The 25,452-nt window shown below is 45.7% G+C and overlaps 1 protein-coding gene across 1 annotated transcript in view; it reads left to right on the forward strand.

The window, feature by feature from the left end:
• Window positions 1-298: 298 nt before the first annotated feature.
• The window catches only part of LOC128712402 (zinc finger protein 236), a 30,872-nt gene continuing 5,718 nt past the window's right edge, over window positions 299-25,452 (forward strand). Inside the window, exons 1-5 of the mRNA XM_053807295.1 lie at window positions 299-2,463; window positions 2,822-3,330; window positions 4,453-4,789; window positions 5,671-6,072; window positions 20,180-20,383. Coding sequence (XP_053663270.1) covers window positions 299-2,463; window positions 2,822-3,330; window positions 4,453-4,789; window positions 5,671-6,072; window positions 20,180-20,383 — 3,617 coding nt within the window. The remainder of the gene's footprint in view (window positions 2,464-2,821; window positions 3,331-4,452; window positions 4,790-5,670; window positions 6,073-20,179; window positions 20,384-25,452) is intronic.

A 25,452-nucleotide genomic window follows, 5' to 3' on the forward strand; every position in this document is an offset into this window, starting at 1 on the left:
AGGTACCACGGTGCGATCCGTTGGACCGATGGTCGTCGTCGTCGCCGTCGTCGTTCGACTGTCACCATGCACCATGGTCGACCACGGTGAACCTGATCCGTACGAACCCCTTGCGGGCACTCGGGACCGCTTCTTAAATGTTCGCTTATGTCTAAAGTTTGATTTACTTCCTGTTTTCGCAGGTCGTGGCTCGTAACGCTGTGCCGTGTCAAAGGCGCGACCGCAAACTTCACAGCACGCATCCAGTACCGTCGCTACCCGTTATTACACCGCGAACGCACCGATCCACTGCGGCAGTATGCTCAACGAAGAGGACACCGAGCTGGATGACACTCATCTCTGCATTAAGTGTGGCAGTACCGTGGAGGGAATTGAAAATTACATCAAGCACCGTAAGGTAAATTGCACACAGCCGGCCAAATCTTCAGGTGGCACCGGTGAGGCCGGGTCCGGTGCGATTGGCAATGCCGATCAACCGACCGTAACACTGCGCGTTGAAGCGGCATCGGCGGCGGAACCGGCGCCCTATGGGACGTTTGACTTTACCGAAACAATCAAGGAACCGGAGCACCATAAGAAAGTGCCGAGCTATGACTATCATAACTACGAGCTGGAACCTCATCATCATCATGACCATCATCACCACACTGACCCGGACCATCATCGGTCGGATGGTTCGAAAGCGACCGACTACAAGAATGAAGTGAATTACGAGTACGAGCTGGGAGCGGATCTGTTCTTTTCGTCGCTTGAGCTGCAGAGCAGCAGCAAGCAGAAGACAACAGCCACCACCCTACCGAGTGCCGCCCAGTCCAGCGGTGTCACACCCGGGATGATCGGTGGTGGTTGCAGTCCTGCAGCAAAGATAGCCCTGTCGCAGTCTAGACCGAAGACCCGCAAATACACCACATCCCTCGTCACGCAGCTCGAATCAGATCAGCAGCCACAGCACCATCCGCTACCGGACGACTGGCTGGCGACACCGAACGAGTCCGATAAGCTTATGAAAGCTGTCAGCGATATCAGTGGCCACAAAAAGGTGGAACTGTATCCGATATTCCATCAGGAATCTCCCGACCCGTCGGACGACGACAGCGAGGACGAAGACGACTATAATGCGCCACCGCGCACCCATACCGGCGGCAAGTGGAAACCGGAAAATCGTCCATCACCGAACGTACTGCGCAGTACGTCCCACTGGCGCCACTGGCCACCGGAGTCACCGCTGGACAAATCCATCGAACACGACGAGGAAGACGATAGCTTCAAGAGCTTCTCGCCACCGCCCGGCCACACCAAGGGGAAGTGGGTGCCCGGCTCCAAGATTGCGCGCCTCGAGTACAAACCAACCCACGAGCCGGTGAAAAGCTACGAGGACAATTACTGGTGCAGTATTTGCAACCGCCGGCTGGCCTCTCGGTTTGTGTACGAGCGACATCTTAAATCAAATCTGCACCTTAAACGGGCCCAGGAGGAATTTGAGCTGGAACGTGCCATCAAGCCGCCGCTCTACGCTAATGAACTATCGAAGCAGCTAACGGACCAGCCGGGCACCGAGCGCATCAGTTCCGTGGTGCGAACGGCTGAGCAAGTGACCAACACGGGTCAATTAACGAAGTCACCGGAAAAGGTGAAACGCAAACGCAAATGCTACTACACCAAGTGTGTCGTCTGTCAGACGCGTCTGCCGACGCATCTGCTCGGGAAGCACTTGATATCCCGTTACCATTACCGTCGGATGCTGAACCACCCGGAGCAGTGCTTTGACGTAGTGCTGAAAAATATGCACCGCATCGTGCTACAGTCTCCGTTCCAGTGTCAACCGTGCCGGTTTTACGCAAATAATGAGCACTACTTTATGGACCATTGGCGCTCGCCGGACCACGAGGCCCGGGTGGCGTCGAGCGGTAAGTTTTGGTGCAGTTTCTGCAAGTTTGAGTGTGAGGGAAACTTTCAGATGACCGAACACCTGCTCGGTGCGAACCATCGTGAAGTGATCGCGGTCATCAATCGTTCGGTACCGATCATCATCCGCAAGATCACACGCATCCGGTGTAATGCCTGCGAGCAGGAGTTTCGCTACAACGCCGAGCTGCGGCACCATCAGCGACACTGTACGGTGGTCAGCGACGAAGCAATTGCGGCGGTCCGGGCAAAGGTACAGAACACCTTCCCCTGCGAGCTATGCGGTGCAACCTTCCCGAACAGGATGCGATTGCTGCAGCATGGTCAGAAACTGCACAGGTTGGCAAACTATTACTGCTCAATTTGTGAGTGTTCGTTCGAAACGGCCCACGAATCGATGCAACATCGTCGTACCTCGAGGCACAAGATTATGTCAGCAAGAAAAAATCGAAAATCGAACCTGGTGCCGAAGATGTGCTCCGTTTGTAAGGAAAAATTACCGGATGTGCTGGAGCTGAAGCAACACATTGCCACCAATCATCCGGATGTGAAGTATAGGTAAGGAAGTGGACGGAAAATTAATTTAATGGGATTTGGAAATTGGAAAACGATTGATACATTAATATTTCGTGCAGTAGTTTGATCTTCAATTCAACTTGTTAAGATACCCCAATATGTCACAATATTTTTGAGATGTAAGAAATGTTTCATTTAAAGACTTCATGCCAAACATTCCGAACGTTCGTTCATAGTTTAATGTCTACCGATATATCTCAGATACTTCTCTAGAATGACCAATTTCTCGGCTCATTTCCTAAACTCTTCACCAAAACTCCAACGTACATATTTTTTCCGTTCCTTCCTTCCCAATTCCACAACCATTCACTCATCTATTAATTTCTCCCTGTTCTTTCAGCTGTCCTCAATGTGGCGAATGTTTCGTCCTGGCACAAGAACTCGGCAGACACGTACGTGACAAAAATTGTACATTTTTCAATTCCTCCTCCGCGCTAGAACCACCGGGATCGTCCTCGGCGTTCTTTGTGCCGTACCCGACAACGGAAGTGCTCTCGATACCGGCACCGTCCACATCCACGTCGACACCGCCGCCGACGACGACGACGACGACGACACATCAGCTCGCTGGTGCACTCCCGGCGATAGTCCCACAGGCGGAAACTTCACCATCGTCATCATCAGCAACCCGGCCGCATCTTTCGAGCACAAATTCAATTATCTCAAATGATTCAATTAAAGTAAATATGAATGATCGTAAACTAGGCAAGGAGACACATCTGTATTCTTCCACGGTGGCACCGTTTTTGGAGACGTCGACGGACCGGGAATCGGATGCCGAACCCGAATCGTCCACGGATGATGCGGATGTACCCGGGCCAACGGGCCCAGCTGATCAGCCCCGAAAAGGTTGGTGTACATATTTCACCAGTTTTTATTTTCCCGTCCCCTCCCTAGGAGCCTCCGCCAATGCGTTTTGAACACCCACTTATCATGGAAATCAGCTTTATTGGGAGGCGCTGGCGCTCAGACTGGGTTTTAAGGGGTGAGGCTGGAGAAAGAACAACTTTTCCTGTTAAATCTGGCCTCTGTGACCCGATGCTAACCCGTTTCGCTTTGAGGACACACGTTTGGATGACTAATCCGTTGCATCTGGCCGCTAGTAAAGAGCGGTGATGGGCAGCTAAATAATTGTACTGTCAAAAGTTTGGTGCAACGACGCAACGAGTTGTGGGTCAGGGTTGAGATCTGCAAAGTTATTCGAAGTGAAACGAGGGTTTTTGTTTTCATTTAAATTACACAAAACGAAATATTGTCCGTCTATGCACGTGGCTAAATATGATCAGAATTTTTGTTTGTACTAAGGCCTGAATATCGTCAGAATAGTTTGATCAAAAACATGAGCAGAAATACGAGGCACAGGCCACTGTAGTTAACACTGTATGTTTGAGCATTGACAAATCTTTTTCTTCAATTCTCAAGATTTTAAAATAAACAAAACCATTACATCGAGAAATGACAGAGTAAATGTGGATTCATATTAATCAATTTTGTTTATTGGTAACCGAGAATTCTCAAAAACCCATCGATTGATTAACTTTTAACACGTTTCTTTTGACAAAATATAACCAGATCTTTACTTTGAAATCGTTAAAGTCACATAATTTATAGAAAATGTTTTATTTGATGTGATGTAATGTGTTTTTTCTCAGCTATTTCTAGGGGTAGGGTATAAATACTGCCTTTAGCTGACAGTACTGACGTAATTTCAAACTGACAAAATTTCATACAAACGGACGTAATTTCAAATTATGGATCACTCAAAATTTAACACACTACCCTAATATATTTATACATGATTCTTGCCCTACAATGTTGGAACCGAATTGATCTGTTTTCACGGAACAAATCACGCACCACGGCTAATACCTTTTCCCCGCGCCATCTTTATTTCTTTTCATGACCATCACGATGGAAAACGGTGAAATCTCATCAAATCACGTCACAATTGGCTGCCCGCTGTACAAACAGTTGATATGATGGAAAATTATTCACACACCAACGTGCAACCGTGTGCCACCGAGCCGTCTGCGACCACATCGACCTATCGGATTAAATTGGAATCGTTCAGTTCGGCACTTTCGGGCGGTACTGGGACGGTCCACCTACCGTCACAATCGCCGGCGGCATCAAATACGGATTGCGATAATATTGTTGCCGCACGGAGCCCGCAAGCGTCAGCAGAAATCTTTTTCGCCATGGCTAATAATGCGTCCGAAAATAATACTGTTTACGTTGATGAAATTGTTGGCACCATCGGCGAGGACGGTTCGGTCGTTTGCTGGCAGTGTAAAATATGCCCATTCAGGTATTTGTTACGGGCACTCACACACACACGCACAGACTGCCTGTGTGCCCTGTGTGAAAAACCCAACTACTCCCCCGTTCTGGTTCATCGTTAAGTCGCCCCCCGCAGCAGCATCATCATGGCCCGACGCAACGGTTTTGGAGAGGAAAATTTGAACCGGGCTCACAGCTCAGTTTGGAAAATGTATTTTGGAAGCACGCAGCTTTCTAGGGAAAACCTCTGCTCAGCTTCCTGATTATGGCTTAGTGTTCTGTTCGTTGTTCTTTTGCCTGCCTTTTTTTTATTCTGGTTCATGCCCATGGACGCTAGACATTGGGGTCCGGAGAGCCATCCGAACCGCCTCGGTGATTGTCCTTTCGGTGTACCAAATGAGCCGGATGGGTATCCGGAGTGTGTTTACCTGTTTGCTTATTTGTTGCTGTCCTTGCTAATTTTCCATTTTCCATCCAGTCCCTCACCGATACGATTCCCACACAATTTCCCACCATCCCCCGTGCACCGCGCAAACCCGTCACGATCGCTGGTGTTTGTGCGTTTTAGATGTGCGAACATTTCCATTCCAGTACCCACCCTCTCTGTATGTGTGTGGGTGTGTGTGTGTACATATCGGTCGGCAGGATCGAGGAAACTTAAAACATTCACACGCACCCCCTCACACTGACCAATTCCGTCGGACAGTTCGATGCAGGGGCAGCATGACCAAGGACCAGTGCGGGAGGGGTTGGAAGGGGTGGGGAGGGAGGGTGTGTAAATGGCGCTTTTTCAACCTTCATTAAAATTTTCTCATTTCATTTATTTCGTCCCTTTCCCCTCATCACACGCCTGCCGTTCTGTTTTATATGTACTTGGGGGTGAAAAAAAACCTCACACACAAACCCCAGAACCTCATCGCAAGCCGAATTTCTGTTTCACGAAATTTTGCACTCATCAAAGTTGGATGACAAAGCAAAGTCATCCCCATCGGGGTTGGGTCGGTGTCCCAAAATCACCTGCCCGCTGTGTGGGAAAGCATTCTCCAAGGCGTCCCTACGCTGCCACCTGCGCCAGCACACCGACGAACGGTTGTTCCCGTGCCCGCACTGTCCGATGGCATTTACGCGCAAGGCCAATCTCAAAAATCACATTGATAACATTCACCGCCAGCGCGAGCGGAAGCACCATAGTGGGGTGATGGGCACGAGTGAAGGAAACCGTTCGACCGACGATGCCAGTCCGACGGCCACCGAAGCAGGACCATCCCGCAGGGCTATCTGTACTAGTTGCGGCAAATCGTTCGCCAATCGGTGAGTATAGTGTTTCGTTGTAATTGTTGTTGGCCTGTATGCTCTTGGGCGCTCCGGTATCCCTCGTGCCTCCCAGTGCCGAACCGGACGCATTCTGATCTAATTTATGACCCGCTGGGAAATATCGAAATAGTTAAATATTTAGCAACTTTTTTCTCTGATCCTGCGCGATTTTCATATTGTTTGGTTCTAATGTTTGCTGGACAGCATGGGTATAGGTCGCCGTCGGAATGTGGTGCTTTTCAGTGAATCTACCTCCCGGGATGCTAATGTGTTCCGCCAGCGTGTCGTTGTCTTGAGATAGGTGAATTTATAGAAAACGTTCTTCCTGTTTCTGGTCCGAAACAACCCAGCTCTTCCGATGCCGCTTCGGCTAAGCATTTATGAAATTAATTCGCCATCAATTAGGCTGGCCCTGCTACTGTAGGCTGGCGAAACATTGCCGTTAAGTCGGTATAAAAATGTAAATAAAATCTCATCCCATACAACACGGCCTTATTAAACTTGGTACCAGCAAACTCTCGACGAGCCAGGGCAAGACATCTTCCCAACCAATAAAATGATACCCCTTTTCTGCGTGGTACGTAGATTCGGCGAAATATGATATCACCCTTGTAAATGCATATTTTGTCCTGGAAAATGATGCCTGGCGGAAAGGATGAATAGCCCGAGACCCGGAGACGACTCCGAACCCTCGAAAGTGGGTGCAATTAAGTCTCAGATGGGATGCGAAAATGACACCACCTTCCGTCACTAAGGGACAGACAGGGCTTATATCCCCCGGTAAACCACCACGGAGGGAGTTCCCTGGGCAGCACATGTTCCGTTTGACAAATGTTTACATAAGCAGGGCGCGATGGTGATGGCGCCTTCGGAATAATTATGTGGAGAGGGTGGAAAAGAAGTGTAAGGACGATAAAACTGATAACTTTATGTGACCAACGCCCGACACTGTGACGGTTGACGATGACGTTGGTTTTTGGGTTAGTTGAAGAACCAGGAACTGTGCTGACATTGAGCCAACCAGCAAACCACCCTCTATACCGAACGCGTGAAGATAACAGCTACTCCTGTGGGTATGGGCATTCAGTCAGCCGACAAAACACACACAACTGGTGTCACAAATTCAGTCGGTAGTCGCTCCAACTCCGCACAACACCGGGAACTCCGGGGCATGTAAATTCTTGCAGAAACTCTGGATGTCTCCCGTGCTAAACATGCCTTCCATTGTGCAAACATCACATCGCTCCTCACACTTTCGATGTATATAATTAAATATTTTTATATCCTTGCACCGTACTTTATGAGCGTTTAGATAAGCCGTCTCTGTTGAAGAGCGGAGGGCGGCCGCTTGCCGGGTCGCTTGGGATGTTTTATAGCAACACATCCCATCTGCATTGGTGCCCATCTCATGTTTTCCAATGGGAAAATGGCCAGAAAACCACATACACACAAGATGCATGTCGTCGTGTGACAGATTCCGTCGTCCTCCGGTAGGTAAAACTCAACCTTGAATGACAGTGCTGTCGTCTGTTTACGATGCTTCTTAAAAGCTAACAGTAGTGCGGTCACAAAACCCGACAACCTTACAGCTCCGCCTTGAAGCATGATGGGTCAGGTGCGAGTACTACAGCGCCAAGATTCGGACGGTCAACCCGTACCGTTTCTGCGGGGTCGTCCTTCCAGAATTTCAACGAGATAATTCAGCAATTATAGCCTCCCTCCCGAAATGGTGCATAAGGAGAGACAAACGTAAAGCAAATGAGCTGGATTGGTCCTACTTTTTCCTGTTTTGACCATTCCGACCATTCCTATAGAAACGCTAGAAATGGAGGTTTTTGGGCTGGAGATGGGAACCTAATTCATGAATCCGGACATCAAGATCACTTAACCGTGTGAGGATTTTCCGACCACGCTCGCTCCTACGATACGGCTCCACGTATTGGCGTAACGGTCCGTTGAATCGGTCGACATAAGAACAAATCGGTTAAAGATTCATTGTGGATGGTGTACCGGGTTGTGGATGTTCACCCTGTCGATTACAGGGTCCCCCACCCATGGTACAAGAGGCATAAAGACTCTACAGCTAATCCGTGTCGCATTGCACGGAACGACACTACAACAGGAGGAGAAAAAAAATCCCGCTAGCGTAAAGCAATGAGCAAAAGCAAAACGATGCCTGACCAGGTACGGTTGCCGCTTGCCAGAAGCGCATCTTTCGCGCCCATTATTGCACACCCGGCCACATTAACGTACCGGAGGTTCGCGATTAGTGACCGGTCGTGATTGGTAACTGCGAGCGGGTAAATGGGCATATCGGGGACAGTCAAATGAACCAGAAAAGTCCACCTCAATCTACACACACAGACACACACGCAGCCACACAGTGTGGAGCGATAAAATGCAAAGTTAATTACAGAAATCCTAACGTAATTTGTGAAAATAGCTACTTGACTTGATAGATTTATACGTAGCAACAAAACATAGGAAAACGAAAACAAAAAACGCACACATACTCATACCGGGGTTTCTCGGCTCTTCGGTTCTTTGGTTCCATCTTTGTTCCAACAATTTAAGGGATGCTGATTTTTTTGTTTTCGTTGCCTGCTTTGGAGCAGTGTTCTTGCGCCGTACGAGCAAGTGCCTCACACGGGCGGCTTAGTGAATATAGTACCAATTAATGTCATGTGTAATCTAAAGACGAAACAAACAAATAAGGTACACCGCTGCTATCGGTAATTGGCGTTACCATCGACATCGTTTTGTTGTGAACCAGTTAAGCACGACCGTGCTGTAGCGAATGTAAGCGCATTTTCACGAAAACTCGGTCTTTTCGGTGTGTGTGTGTGTGTTCTGCTGATTCAATTGTCATTATCATTTATAAATGTGTGTTTTTTTCATTCTAATTACCAAACAAATATAATGAGCAAAACGAAAGTCCATGCGCACGGAAATAATCCTTAACGTTAAAACACTATAAAATACTACTTAAGTACATCACCAGTTTACCCGGGACTTGGTTGGGAATGCAGATAAATTTCCAACACCCCAGAAAAAAAACGTGCTGCCTTCCATTTCGGGTCGTTTTGGGTCGACACCGTCCAATGCTCACACTAACCAGGCGAAACTATGGCGCGAATGTCCTTGTCATTTGTGACTGCCCCAAAAACCGATGACGACAGTGACGCCGAAAGCACCGTGGATTACACCATTACACCGAAGTTCATCACGCGAGGCCCCTTCTTAATTGGTGCGATGTTACCGAGTGGACAAATAACTCCGCTCCGTTTACACACAGCGGCCCGGTGTGGCCCCAATTGGCACATAAACATGGCATGCACATAAACTGATGGGCGACCCGACCAACCACTTTTAGCCGGTCGTTTCCAAACCCATTTCCAAGCGCCCGGCACACTAAACAGGGCGCATCATTTTTGTGTGACGCAGCTACGGGTACGCACTCGTCGGCATAAACTTCCCCGACACACTCTGGGACGATGGTAGTGGCCAGACTTTCGTTCCGGACGATACGAGCGCGCACGGCAAAACCATAACATCGTAACAGATGGGATATGCCCGGCTCGGGCACTTAGCCACGTACGCCACGGACAGTGGATGTACGGTATTAATATGACAAGCCTCGGCGTAATATACACGGTCCCGGGCACATATATTTAGAAACGGCCTTGTACCGTTGTCAATATGGTTAGTTTTAAGATTTACTATTCACTTTCCCACATTTTCCCGCGAGAGCTAATCGTGTACCGTAAGTACATGCACGGGACTTTGCGAGGTTCATCAAATTGTGCCATAATTGTACATTACCACACGCTTCCGGGTAGTTCCCGCTGCCCATTATGGGTGATACGCTTATTCGAAGCTGGAGGTTGGAAGTTTCAGTGAGATTAAAATGAAATTTATAAGAGTGCAGAGTGGTTCTGCCTAAATCTGTTAAGGTCTTGTATTTGCGAGCACCCATCAACCCAAATGTTGGAGTTCACGTCAGGGGACTATTACTTCACAGTGTTCTGAATGATACCAGCAAATTTAACGAACAAATTTCTGGCAACACATGCCTCGCTGCCAATGTACACTTTCCGCCAACAAGGTAATTTACCTCTTCTGCATCTTGCGTACAGCGCACGCGATGAGAAGATTTAATTACGTATTCATACACCGTCCCGTTTTCACGCGCTTTTCACCCCGTGGAGAAAGGATCCATTCCTTTCCCAGCCCAGAAATAATATTGTCGAAACGCCATGCGAGCCACGACCGGAACTCGTTGCCCGGTCCCCAAAAAAAGGGGATAATTCGATTGAGTTTTGATGATTTGCCTGTGCAGTATGCAAAACCGTGCAACCCGTAAAGTTTCACCCTGTTGTGGCTGGCTAGAATTCTACCAAATGGTACACAGCACATAATGGTAGGAAATGAGCTTAAGTCCCTAGAAACATTTCGAGGTAATTTATGAGTAGAACACCGCCACTGAAAAGGGATCTTTGCGGATGAGAGTAACAGGAAAAAATAATACCGGCCACACACGTTCGCAAAAGTCGTGCTACAGCAAACCGCCTAGTGTGGACATCCTTCGCCACTCTTCGCCACTCTGTCTCAAGGCTCAATAGGTAGGCGAGAGAACGGTTTACAACATCCCTGCACCGACGACGACGACGACGACAACAACAAAGTGGAGGCCTCGTTTCGCAGCCTGAACAGATCCAGCAGTAACCGCTACAATGCCAATTCATCTAAATACCGATGCTCGTTTTACATTACCGGCCGGCGAAAATACTACAAATATACTTTTGTCCCCGTAATGGGGACCGCCGCGCCGCCTACCAGTGTCAGGTTGCACTGTCCGGCATCTCGGATTCCGGTCGCACATCCGGGAACACATGTACGAAAAAGATTAAAATTATTTCCAGAGGACAAACCTCGGAATAATGGAGGAGTTCTTACCTTGCGATCCCGACTGCCCCGATTCCGGATCGTCACCACTTTACCAATGTGCGCTCGCTGCGCTAACAGCTTTCCGTTCGTATTTCCTATGTATCAGACCCTTCCGGTGGCGAAACAATCCGGCTTCGCTGTTGACCCGCGCCGAATACCCCATTAAGCATAAGTATAAATCTAAATAGCAAATAAATTATGAAGATTTTCGTTTTATTTGCTCGCTTTTTTTTTCGGTGAAATTGTAGACTCCCGGTTTTGTACTGTGCCACAATGTACAATGGACAAAACAGGCAAAACAATGCGGACGCAGGGCTAGCGAAGACATTGCGGCAATAATGGTGTGTGTGGAGAAGAAGGAAATGTACACTACTTTTGGGTGTTTGTTCGCTTACCTTTGTGTTGTGGCTGAATGTTGGTGGTACCAATGTTCGATCAGGTGGAAAAGGTCTGTGTGAGGATTTTTTTATTGATAATTCATTCATTTGACATTTTTCAAGCTTTTGAAGATTAACTATTGATTTAATTAAAGGAAATTTTAAATTTAGTAATTACTTCTACAACTCTTTATATTAGTTCTCCAAATCTATTAAATTAGGAGCTTCTTCAATTCTTCGATTCTATCAACGATTCAATCCAACTCTTTGTATACTGTGTCCGGTCATTCAAGCATTTGAAGTTAATATTTTAATCAAATTACACTTCAAGAATCATTTCCTTCATCAGACAAAGCAACAACTAAAATTGCATGTGGTTTTTTTTTACGATCGTCCCGTAACACAATTAACATCCCGTTGTAACAGGAAATTAGGTGCAAAAAAACACATCCATAGTGTGGGTACTAAAACTCAAAATGCCACCTCCAATGTCCTTTCCCACATATATTGTTGTTTGGATTGTTTTGTTTTTGTGTATATTTTCCTGCCTGTATGGATAATGTTTGTCGCCTGTTTGCTTTGCTGTTATTTTTTTAACTCCCTCTCCCACTCCCAACTCTTCAGTAGTTTCTGGACGGGAAATTCTTTTCTCTATAATTACAGTGAGCAGACAATAAACAAGTTGTAGGCATGCCCATTTGCCTCGGTTGCCTCGCAACGGACATCTATGCGGAAAATAAAACACTTTACTATCGCTTTAGCTTTAGCTCTCCAACTGCCCCTCTGAACATCCCATCAACATCCTCTTCCAGCCCTCAACTCGCTAAGGGCCAGTGTTGTTGTGACTGGGGAAAAACTTTGGACCCTTCCGAAACCGTGTCTGTCCCAGGTTTGCCCACAAAAACCTCAACGCTTTGTACTGTCGGACATATAAACCCACCGCTGCCGTAACGAGTACGGCACTTTGTTTTATTTTCCCCGAGGTTTCCGTTGAATATTTGCAATATAATCCCCCATCGAAGGCGGCAAGAGTGTATCGAGCGCCGCGTGTCACCTTTATCCTACGTAAACGGGACCGGTTTCAACCAACCCAAAAATGACCAAAAATGATTCCAAGACCCATTATACGGTGGACAGGCTTAAGGTTTTTGGTCAAGCATACGTATATGTGTGTGTATATCGGTTTGGTAAATCGTTCGCCATGTCTTCCCCATCTTGCCACGTACAACGATCTCCAGCGCAGGTGAACGAAACATAAGGGTTAACGGTTCGAGAAAAGTCATCCACGGAATGCAAGAATCCATCCGAAAGATCAGACATGTGGATTTAAATGCATCCTTTTTTTGTGTGTCCCATTATGATCCTTTTCCTTGGCCTGGACACGGAGCAGACATGAAAGTGTCGCTGGAATGTTGGACATACAGTACGCCAGGTGAAACATTTTTGGTCAACCAAATAGCGAAGCATTTCTGTTCAATCCAAAACAGATTAAATAGCAAAATAGACCGCGGTTTGCAAAAGGATTCGCTCGCCACATTTGCTATAAACTCTCATTTTGTTTTCATCCAAACAAAAAACCGCTTCAGCACGTTGGATATTCCTTAGAACGCTTAGCCCTCAGGTTAGGGAATGTGTTTCGTGTAAAGGAAAATCTGTCTGCAAATGGTACCGTCCGCAATGCATTCCTTCCACAAGCATGATGTGATTGGTCATTTGATGTCCAGCAGTTTTAAGCACCAGAGAAGTTGATAATGGCGAGAAATTCGTTTACTCTGCGCTCAAATGTTGCAACCAAACCGTCAAAAACGATCGAACCGTAGCCATATCTATTACTTTTAATTTCTTTCGTCCGAATACACTCATCTTGCTGTCTGTATTTATTTCTTTTTATTATCTTCTCTTGAAAAAAAAATCTGCGCCCGGAATCCCGGAACTCGCGTCTTAGAGGATTTGGGAACTTTTTTATTGGCACCGTTCGGGACTATCATGGTTGGCTTGTTTTATGGCGCACTTTACCTTCATTCAAAGGTAGCAGTAAATGGTGCACATATCTACAACGCTTACAAACGGCAACGGGAACCGGGCACCGGGTAAAGTGCTGTGCAATTATTTCTAGGTCCAAACGCGATGTCACAAAAAGGGAAAAGGCATTTTGCAGACCACCGGCCTTGCATCCATTGTGCGGGTTTTGCTGCCGCGCCATTTTGATAGGCGAAAAAATATTCCTTATTTCGGTTGACCAGAACATAAATGTCTATAAATATTTGCTCCACCAAAATCCAACCTATTCGTAGGTCATCTCGGTTGTCTTGGCTATTTGTGGGAGCCTCAGCACTAGTCCTTTCTTTTGCAGGTGATAATAATATATTTTCTACAGTGGACGACACCGGCTTCAATTTTTATCGTAGGAGCGAAGGAACAAAAAAAAAACAGCAGCGTACTCACCTTTCTGCAAACACAGTCCGAAAGTCGAAAGGGATCCGTTAAGACTATTGCGAATTCCAGAAATTCGAGAGAAATCCAGCAGCATGGTATTCGTTGCTCACCAGCATAGTAGCAGACCGGCCCCGGCTTGCGTAAACGGACGATCGCTGTTTTATGAACTGCCCGGCCCGAAGCCAAGACTGCATTTTGTACTTTATGGCGCACTTTGTCGGCGGCCTCGCAACGATTGAATACTTTTATCTACCCGTGCAACGGTACCGTTACATGATTTACGATCATGGGCGTCTAAACATCCTTCTCTGCGGGCGGTGGTCAAAGATCCCCAGTTTAGACCCGACTTTTCCGAAATAGATTTCTTCCTTTGCCAAAGGGTGTGAAAAATGTGACCGCATACAGATACAACGAGAGAGAGAAAAAAAACCGTAGCAAACCTCCATCGAAAGTGCAGAAGTATTTTAACGTGCATTCCTGCTACGTACACGTCCGAATCGTTTGACGTTTCCTTCGTTGGACGTTTGTGAATTGAGGTTCCTTCGTTGAAATCCTTTTACATTAAAAAAAAAAACTCCCGGCATATCGTCCGTTCTCTCACACGGTGCGTGTGTGTGTCTGCCCGAAAGGTCTGATGTGCGATGAGACCATAAATTCCATCTCGCATATCATCGTACCGCACACGACGCATCGCGGGAACGGGAGTTTGAGCTTTATCGAAAAACGATTTATAAACGACAATCCACCGAGAATCCGTTCGACGGGTGGCCCAAAAGCACTAGCTGAAATGATGACGATCCCATCTACAAACTGTGCCGATCGCCGAAGGAAGGGTTCTCCCATCGCAGACTAAACTACCTTTATAAATCTTCCCGATATCCTGGCCAAACGTGCCAACACTTGCCCATGCCCGAAAAACGCATCACATCTTTCCAAAACATTGGTGCAGCCGTCTGTCAGCGGTGCCAAACATCCTTGACTTTGTCTCACTCACCAAAAGCACCTCCAACCGGCTGGGAAGGTTTGTCACCATGATGATGATGATGGTGGCACTCCAACGAGTCGGAAACGAGCCACCATGCACGGAACATGGCGTTCGCTCGAATGCGGCCCGTGTGCGCCATTCCTTGTCGGAAGTGGTAATGAAGTGTGCACGGAAGTATTTACCACGCTCGGTGTGTGGTCGTGGTGCGCATTTCCGAGTGATTGGCGCTCGGTTCGATGATCTATGGTAAAAGTGTGTCCCCATTCACGGGGGAAACAAATCATTCTTATCGTTACCTTGCCAAAGAAATGGCATCGCAATGTAAGCACCACACAGCCCAACAGTCGTGGTCCGCTGGGGTTTGGAGTTTGAATCGTTGGGGGATTTTATGGTGGAACGATCGCTATTGATGTCTGATTTTGACATCGTGAGGTTGATTTAAGACACCCGCTTGATGGTGCTTCGTTGCGACGCGATAACGATTGATTAAGGGTACCATGGTACTACTGCGAACCGTTGTCAATAGGATTCGTCAGTAGGAGTGTACCAGTAGACTTGTTACACAGGCAACTTTGTGCGGTTGCCGACACGGTTTGTTGCGGGAAATGGTTTTTTGAATGTGATGTTTGTGTACATTACAGTTTTACCACCCTCAAGCAGATATGTGAATTTGTTACAATCTATTACATCACTATATGAGTACATGTTTTGTAGAGAGAAAAACTTTTGCTAATTGATTAAACAATGTATTATCAACTTTTAAATGTTTATTCGTATTTTAGGACAAGATTTATATTTAAAAAAAAGAGACAGAGTCACGTACACTTTTAAATATTGTTTCGCCTAATCACGGATTCTTCGATGTTATGAAACATATACTCATTTGTAAATTCGTAAACTAGCTTGAAGTCAACTTTGACTATTGCAGGTATAACTTTGAATAGCTGCCCTGAAATCTCTGATAATTACTTCTGTGCGCAAATCAGGTACCCGAAATTAATGTTTGTGCATTTGGATTTTTCGTATTTATTTAATCACAAGTTTTATGTTCAAATTGGTGTTATAATTCTACTTGATATCAAACAATTTACAACACGCTCACTTTATCCTTCTCCTGAGATGCGTCTCAACAATGGCTTGGCACCCTCGCAAAGCCAAAACCGTTCTCTGCCCACACCTTTGCCGTGTATGCTACCGGGGATAATGAAACACCGTGCCTCGCTACATGGATTTACAACGTTCTTATTGCGTACACGCCTGTTCCGAACATTCCGCATTTGACTTTGCTGATGTACGCGCGAACATACTACCTATTTACATATCCTTTTGTTGGAGGCGTGAAATATTCGTCCCAAAATCATTCTTTCATAATTTTTACAGATCAAGGTTAATTTTATAAGACAAAAGGGGGTTGCGCCGTAACGTTTACACAACGGATTCATTTCGCATCTCTCTTACCTTACCGCACCCCAATCCCAACACCCCACCGTGAAGTGGAAAAGTTAGCGAAAAATTAAGGATCACAAGAAGAGTAACTTTACCTACGGATTGGGAAAGCTCTGGGTGCGGATTCTGCAAGACAGTGGAAGATTCGCAACCACACGAAGTGCCATAAATATGAAAAACAAACACACGTGAAGCCGGCAGCTCGCAAGGATTAATGGAAATGAAAATCGTAAAATGCGCCACCACCTGGCGCATCCATGGACTCCCCCCGGCACACCAAACGCCGCCGCCCAAGCACCAATGCATGCCACCGCCAGCCGAGATGAGTTAATGGGCGCCCTCAAGTTCCTAACCATCGTAAAGAAGTGTTACTTTTGTTTGTTGTAGCTGTAGCTACAACTACCGCTCACGTGTGCTACGATGAATTCGAGGAGTTCAGGGAGTTCATCGGGTGGTACTTCTTCACGTACGATTTTCTTACGACTTTTCATCTCCAACTCTCCGACACCGCGCCCATTTGCACTTGGTTGCTGGTAGTTTCTCTTCTCTACCGGTTAATTACCGGTGCTATTGTCTTTTGAATTTTAAAACGCTCCTTTTGCCACGTTTCTCACCTTTTCTCACTTATGCTGTCTGCTTGTACCTCTGCATGTTAAAAGACACATTTTGGCGCTTCCGAGTACTTTCGGCAAGTAGCAAAAAGGAAAAACTCACACCTTTTACCGAGCTGGGGACCGTTCCATTTCACATTCAGCGCGTAGATACGAACCATATCTCATGGTTTTTGCATGTATTTACACCATTATGCATCGCTTTGAACCTCACGATGAATACCTAATGTTGCGGAGTTGGCAATTTGCTAAGTGTTTTCTTAAGAAAGGCACCGCAACGGGTCCGTTCGGTCAAACTCGGGAAATGGCCAAGCGGAATAGGTTAGCAAATTACGGTGCAGCACATTTGGCGTAATTGATTGTGGGGACAAACTGTACCAAACGGTTGCACCCGGTGCATAAGAAGTAGAGATGCAGTTTGGTTAATAGCACGAGCGGTTCGCAAAATAGTTTGCCTTCGCTGTGCACGGTTATTGAAAATTATGCTCGATCAAAGATGACATTTTCATTACAATTTGTAGTCGTGTTTTTTTTTCGTTTTGTACGGCAACCATGGTAAAAGTGTTTCCTCCATTCAAAGTAATCGTCATCCATTAACCGTCATTCGATGGGAAATTAGGATCGGACCGAAAGTGCAAACCAGTCCATCGTCGTAAAGTATTCTTAACGCGACAGAAAAAGAACCTTCGCGAAAAAGTGTCATCACACGACAAAAACGAACAAACATGAGCACTGCAGCAAAGTTGGGAAAATGAAAAAAAACACCACGACCAAAAAAAAACACCTCAGGTCCATGAAGCACAAAACACTTCTGCCGAGTTCTACTGCAGTTGATGAGTTTGAGTGTAAGTGAACCAAAAAAAACACACACAACCCTATACAGTTCTCTTCTGGGATGGCATCACCAACTTTCCCGAAATGGCACCGCATTCTTGCCAGAGTTTCGATATCTGCTTCGCTTTGCTGATGCAGCAGCTGATGCCTGGTGATGAGAAAACTGCAAGGATCATTTCACCGACACCGAAGACAGGCGGTGACGAACGCCCTACACTCTCTACACGTAACGATTTCGATGCATCAGCCAATTGCAACCCCATCGGATTGGGAAGCCCCCCATCCAAACTCTCGTGGTCGCTCGTGGTCTGCACAGTGAATTGGTAATGCTCCGGAGTGCACTGGTGGAAAATGGTGAGAAAAACTCATCAAGCATGGACGGTAGGACGAAAGGAGCCGAAAAAAAAAATGGACGAAGAGACCGTTCTTTCCAACCGAGAAGTTGTTCAGTGCAGTGCGCCAGTGAACAATCGGCCAGGATGCAAATTGGCCATCGAACACTTGACAGTGAGCGCTGCAAATTCACTCGTTCTCTCGACGGGACCCGCCCGAACCCCGGGCAGCTATCATTCTGGCGGAAATGCACCGCACGGCCATAAGAAAAACTACACTTGATTATAATAATAAACATAAAAATTTATCGCATCATCCATTTCAGTCCAGCGACAGGGGGGGTGAGAAAAGGCGGGGAAGGAAAAGGACAACAAAGGAAATGAACCAAAAAGATGAGCTTCGGGACAGCATGCTGCCTCGTCCTTGAGGAAGCCATAAAAGGAAGGCACCGCTGTGAAAAGCGACCGGAAAAAATATATATATCTCTTTCCCGAACGCAACTCAAACGAACGGAACGAACGGATCTCCAAGATGTCATTTGCATTTCGAACGTAAAATGTCACATCATGCAAAGCAAGGAAGCGATCGTCTAGTACGGCGACCAGTCTATTTGATGGGAATCGTCGCGATAGAGCAACCGAGCGGTCCCCGGAGGTTGACGAGCCGGGGGGAAACAGTTTTCGAAGGAAAAACCGACGGCCACCCGTGTGGCCCGGCTTATAGATATATATGATAATTGCATTCCGCTTTTGGGATGAATGGTTTTTAGTGCACGATAGTCGTAAGTTTGAGTTTTGCATACGAGGACACACGGATCGGTACTGACCGCTTTCTTTGTTCGGAGCAGTCAGAAAATTCACTGCAAAAGTATTGCCGACTGCCGACCGACGATATGGGCCACCGTGAACTCTCGCACATAACAATCACTGGCAGAAGGAAGATAATGTATAGTTTAATATAAATTTTGTTAGAATGAACGAATGGTGTAACGGGCATTTATAATTATTTTCCCATTTCATGCCATTCTTGATATGTTGTCGCTTGCTATTGTCAGAATTTGGTTTTAGTATATACCCACCTGCCTCAGTGAAGATCGCATCGAGGATTCGCGGACTCGATGAATTCCGGATCACTATTTGGTGATGAGTAATCGTGATACTCTCTCAGAAGTTTTGAATCAGAACTCTAATATATCTGCTAGTTGCTCAATGGAATCTATCCTGGAGAAAGGGACAATTCGTTACTGTCAGGGTACTTCAGATACTAGTATATTAAACGTCGAAGATCTATTACCAATCTATTATCGTTACCCCAGCGGTGAATCTGTCGGTACGCGGAGTAGACGGCCGTCTACGGACCTGCCGTGTGGACCTCTAAAAAAGCTTGAACCACCACTGCGTTACCCGCCCAAAAAATTCGCTTCTATGCGTTCGGTCTCAACACCAACTTACTGGAAATGTGTTCTTTGTGTGATCAAACTTTTTCTCTTACCCAACGCATCTTAGCAAACCTAACGAAGGCGTTTAATCGCGAACGTCTTATAATACTTAATGCGAAGGTTGAGCAGATTGCAATTCCTTTCGGCTTGATTAATCCTGCATCTACTCAATATGAAGTATTAGGTCAATACCAATTGCTGGAACCTTTAACTGCCTTCAACATCAACGACCTCGTTTATTTCTACACGATTGCCATCAGATTATACTGAACTTCAGAAACAGATTGGATGTTGTGTATGAACAACTCTACATTCATGTTTACTACAAGACATTGAGACTTGCTTTATGAAATTCATTCAAAGAATGCTTAGCTTAGCTTAGAATGCTGGCTGTTTTAATTCGTCCTGTTTGTAGTTTGATTATATTATGTTTCATAAAATTCCGATTTGTTGAGAAATATAATTTTATTTATTAATGAAAGTGCACAAGTTCACTACATGATGAGCCTAATTGATGCATTGGAAATAGATGCTGATAAACATGAATAATAATACAGGTAATTCAGGGGAAAAACCAAACATATGTGCCCCTGAGACTGTCCGAACCATTTCAACACCTTGGAATCCGCAGTGATTGATCGTTCCCACAGACGTTTGGTTGCAGCGCACACACTAATACGCCTTTCTCCCTCCACAGTCACATCATGCTGCAACATACCCGCGTCCATCATGACCAACGATCCGTCAAGGAGTTTTCCTGCCAGCACGAAGGATGTCACTATCTGGCCCGTTCCGCTGCCGATGCCCGGCGCCACTTGGTGTCCCATACGAGCGAACGAAACTTTGCCTGTGGTGATGATGGCTGTGACTATCGGGGGAAATCTCTCGCCCAGTTGCGTAGGTGAGTAAAGCCGAATTTTTGGTGCTATCGTAATTAAGCAATAATTTCAGACATAATTAGGCTACATCTTGAAAGTATCCGGCATGCAAGACGATGACGGATGGTTGTTTGTTGGGCATTGGTTTTTTTTTTCCTCCCGCTTTTTCATATCATTTTGATTAATAAATTACCATTCGCTGGGGAAATAGGGCCGAATTGTTCGCAAGAAAGCTATCAATTAATTTGTACATCCCGTTTCGGTGGCATGATGTACGGCTGCCGGTGGGATTATCTCATCAATATCTGCAAATCCTGCGGCTGGTTCGCGGTAATGTGTGCTAGCTACGGATGGGATTTAAGTACATTAGCATTATCGGGCATTGCGTGCATTTTTCTCGCACTCCACTGCCACTACGCGGTGAATCGCTATCGGACCGGTGTATTAGCATTGAATTCAAAGTATTGTGTGTTAACGCATGCTTCCATAAATGGAGAATCACGCCTAGAACCTTACATCAGATAGATTACGTACGTACGTACATATGTCCTGCACTTTCATCGAAGGTTCCGTTGAAGAAGAATTTTCTTGTAACCGACAACAACAACAGCGCTAAGGCGGCTGAACACGCAGTAAACATAATGCGACAAAAAATGCCTCTACATAAATGCATAACATGTTACCCCGTGCGCCCTATCTCGCGGGAATGGGAAGATAATTTATCAAGGATGGGATACCATTTCGTTTTCGTCCTCCGGCCGCGTCAAGCGTCTTCGGACGCGCGTAACAAGCGTGCCGATAAACGATCTGCATGAATCTTACGCATGAAGGATTTCCACCTTTGTTGCCGAGTGCTCACTGGTAACGCTCGACGTACTGCTCTGCATTATGCGTTTTCGTCGAAGCTAAAAATATTTCCGCAGTTAAAACAGACACTGCTCCCAACGTAAGCTTTGCGAAACAAAACAAAAACCGTGCAATCGCCACACCAAACAAAACTACAAGGCAATGGAGAATAATTAAATTAAATTAATACCGCATTCCTTTGATATCGAAGCACTTTTTTATTGTTTTTAATTTTCAATCTTACACATGGTCACTACCGTCGCTGCTACCGACGGAGTTGCACCGCCACCTACAGTCCGATCCGTCCGTTTCGTCATATTAAGATCGGCCTTACGCACCCGGGGTACATGGGAAGGTTTTTCCCCGATCCGAGGATATCAGCTGCCCGGGCCCGCCAGGGACATAAATAAGCGGTGGAATGGCAGACGAGTGAGAATGACGTGCTTGGCCCACAATCTTCTCACAAGCCCATGCATCGGGGTTGCGGAAAAGATGCGTTGGTTAAAGGATATCGAAATAATTGGACACACGAGTATCGAGCTGGGTGAGCTGTGCTTGTGTGCGTGTGGGGAGTGTCGTGCATCGATCGCGGTGTGGGATATTGGATGGAAATTGACGTGTGCACGGGTGCAATTTCTGTCCGGGAACGTACGTAAATTCAATAGACGCGAATACCTGATCACTGATCGGTATATTTTTGTGTTTTCTTTTCTCTTTCTGCTGCACCGAAGCATGCAATTTAGTGGTCTTTTGAAACATGCCTTCTGGTATTTGACGGAGAATGGTTAGAAAAAACTTACTTCTGAAGGAAAAAAATCTTACAAATGTGTAAAATTAAGAACATCACATATGTAATTATGGATATGTTATGTAAGATATGATTGAAATAATAACGAAAAGCGCTCATTGGAGGGATGAAAACGAATATTTGAGAGGATTTAATTCTACTACAACAGATTTTGAACCGCAAGGACCTATAATTTGGAGACCAATAATGTACTTAAAATAATCATTTTATAACAGTTTGATACATAGACGTTACCAATTAATGTAATTTTACATCAACATCTGACAAAGAGACGCCCATCGCACATCGATGTCGCATCAAAACCACCAACAAAAATGAAGCTTCTGCTCCATGTCATCTGACGAACCGAAAACGATGCAACAACATGAATTCTGCAAATCCAAAGAAAACGCCCAGGAATGTACATTGTGTCAAATGCAATCGGTACTGCATCTCACTGCAACGGTAGCAGCCACTGCATCGCAAAGGAGGGCGGTTTCTAGCGAAACTAACAATACGAGGACATGCTGATGGGGCGAAAGGCACGCAAAAGATTATACATGCCACGGTTTTAGCGATCTCGATGATGGGACCAAAGGGAGTCAAAAAGCAAATCCGAATAATTCGACGCCGTGTGAGTCACTAAACAATCGAACCAGCAGAAGGATCGGGGAAATGAATGTGCACAAAAAAACGGCAACCTTCTTGAGCGCAATTCTTTTTCCAACAAGAATGCACCTTATCGCCGTATAGGGAAAGGATTGTGTAAGAAACCATTGAACCTTTGTTCAATGAGGACAAAAAAGCTGTCTGTCATGCTCTTAATATTGTCAAAATCTAGATCAAATAAGATATCGTACGGGCAGACAGAGGCAATGTCACGACTCCAGTAGTTTGGTTTCATTGTACATTTGTTTAGCGCTTAACAATCAATTTCTGCTCATGATTCAATCAATCGAGAAAAAGTGGCATTCCGATGGATGTCCCTTAGGCGTATGTCCAAGTGTTAATCTCTCTCTTTTCTTGGCCTTTTAGGTCATGTCTGCCATTTCTGGCTAACTAGACTTATTTTACTACGTAGCAGTATAGTCAGTCTTTGCTACGGGAGATTGTTCCGGAAGGAATTTTGAACCGGCCCGTTCGTGTGAAGACCGGCGCCGCTACCATCATGCCAACGGATGGCCCCAGTTAAAAATATTTGAATGTATTGCACTTTTAAAAATATTTGAATGTATTGCAGCAATTATTATCTTTGAATTATATTACCAATAATGCCAATTCTTGAAGTCCACAATACCAATTCAAGCTTATTGAGAAGTAAGTCCAGTCTGTCATCCCTATAAGAATGAATAGAAAGACATTTAATTCGAATGAATGAAATTATTTGGAGCTCATGGGCAGCTACACTTTATGCAAAATGCGTCAAACTGATAGATTAAATGTCGAATAGAAGATCAATTCTTTCATCCATTGAAGAATCTATAGGAAAACTTGAAATTTGCAGTGTCTTAGAATTGAGATACAGTTAAACGCCAGAAATTAACTCATCGGCATCCATCCCTTACACTGATAAACACTGATTGCTTTAATTCCGAGTAGATGATCAACTGATTTTGGTCTCCAATTTTACAACATGTGATTAGTCAATATCGCCGTCTAGACTATTTCAGAGACTGTTAAGTTTAGTTAATTAATAAAATCAAGCAAAGCAATTGGTTCGATCGTCAAACGTTAAACAAAGCATACTGAACCATAGCATACCCATCATTACATTTATTATCCCTTTGAACTTAATACCATTTTAATCACATATGCAACGTAAAACATTATGTCACTTGTCAAAATATTCTCCATTAAACAGTGCATTGTCTTTCCGGATCACCATTTAAAGCCGGCGTTATCATTTACCTTAAACATTGTATGAAAACACGGGTCGCTTTATACACCTTAACCGGCCGGCTACACTATTTCATGAATAATGCATAATTATTGCACGGTCTGCCATCATGGTGTATCATAAATTAAGTTACTCTTCTTTACACGCTTGCAAAAAACAATACGATTGTGGGTCGACTCCCGAACCACCACTAACGCCACTTATACCTTTTACATTGCTCCCCCCCTCAAGTCACCCAAGTTATTCCCGCCCGTGATTCCTACTTCATCAAGATCAACTCGCCGAATCGGTCACGAATTTATCAACCATTTCGATATAAATTCTTTCTCGCTCCAAAACATCGAACCGGAAGCGTTTCACCCTCGCCAGGAATGTGCATGTACGGTTAATATTCCACCAAGCCAGCCCATTGTTTGGCGCGACGGTGAGTTTTGCACCAGTTTTTCGTCGCTGTTGCATCCCCGGGACACCAGCCTGTTAATCGGTTGCATATGCATATTTTCGTGTATCTTGTGGTACATCATCTACTGCTGCTGTTTCTGCTTTCTTTTGCTTGCCAGCTAGTAAGTACCAAGCGGCTAGTTATTTTTATTAAGCGTAAACGGGGCCCCGCGAACGTTAGTACCCACAGTACGATTCCATAATCTGCCAGTTGCAAAACTCGGCATGGTTCGGACAATTCTACACTACTTCTCGGGGCCTTTTTTTCGCAAGAACGCCCAAGCGGAAAAAAAAGAATTCCAACCAGCATTCGAACGAAATGGTACGGGCGGACGTTGAACGCAGAAAGGGCACTTTTTCCCTACGCTCAGATAATTCTTTATGTTATTATTTCATTTTATTATCATTTGCATTATTATGCATTCCCCCCCTGGCAGGGATGCAAATGCATAATAATGCATAATGGGCAGTATGCGAAGGCAGTAGCGGCGGAGTACTGCCTACATTACGTGGATGACGATGTTAATGACGCTGTTGGATGTGTCATCAATATCTTGCGCGGAAGCGCAACCACACCAGGAGATCCCTGGGTGGGTAAACAGATTTTACAGCCAGCCGGCTACGCCGTCGTGTCCTTCTACGGTGTCCGGGATGGCCGGTACAGTAACACCGCTGCATTGCAGACGATCAGCACAACTCGACCGGGGCTCGAGGTGCAGTCTTAATCAAAACAGACAATCCTCACGATACGCACATTAAGAAGCTGTGCTCGGTTAGTTTGGCTCCGTTTTTGCCAAGCAGAAGAAAGAGATCCCATTTACATGAGCTTTTTCCTGTAGCACAACGGGCAATGATAACCCGCACCCAGCTTCACAGCAGCACCAAACGATCGGACGATGGAACCGCGCGGGAAATGTTGTGCAAACCGAACACAAAAGACAATAGTGTGAAGGAAATGAGGATCAGGAAAAACTGTGCCCACCAGCCACGCCCGTCGTCCAGCCGGAGCGAATGAACCATCATCCCCGAAGCAGCATCCGACAATCCGGAACGATTTGTTTACTTCCGTAACGTCCGACTGCAATGGATTAGCTTCGGCACCGCGCATTTCCGTTTGGTGC

The sequence above is a fragment of the Anopheles marshallii genome, chromosome 3 (genome assembly GCF_943734725.1).
Source record: "Anopheles marshallii chromosome 3, idAnoMarsDA_429_01, whole genome shotgun sequence".
Lineage (NCBI taxonomy): Eukaryota > Metazoa > Arthropoda > Insecta > Diptera > Culicidae > Anopheles > Anopheles marshallii.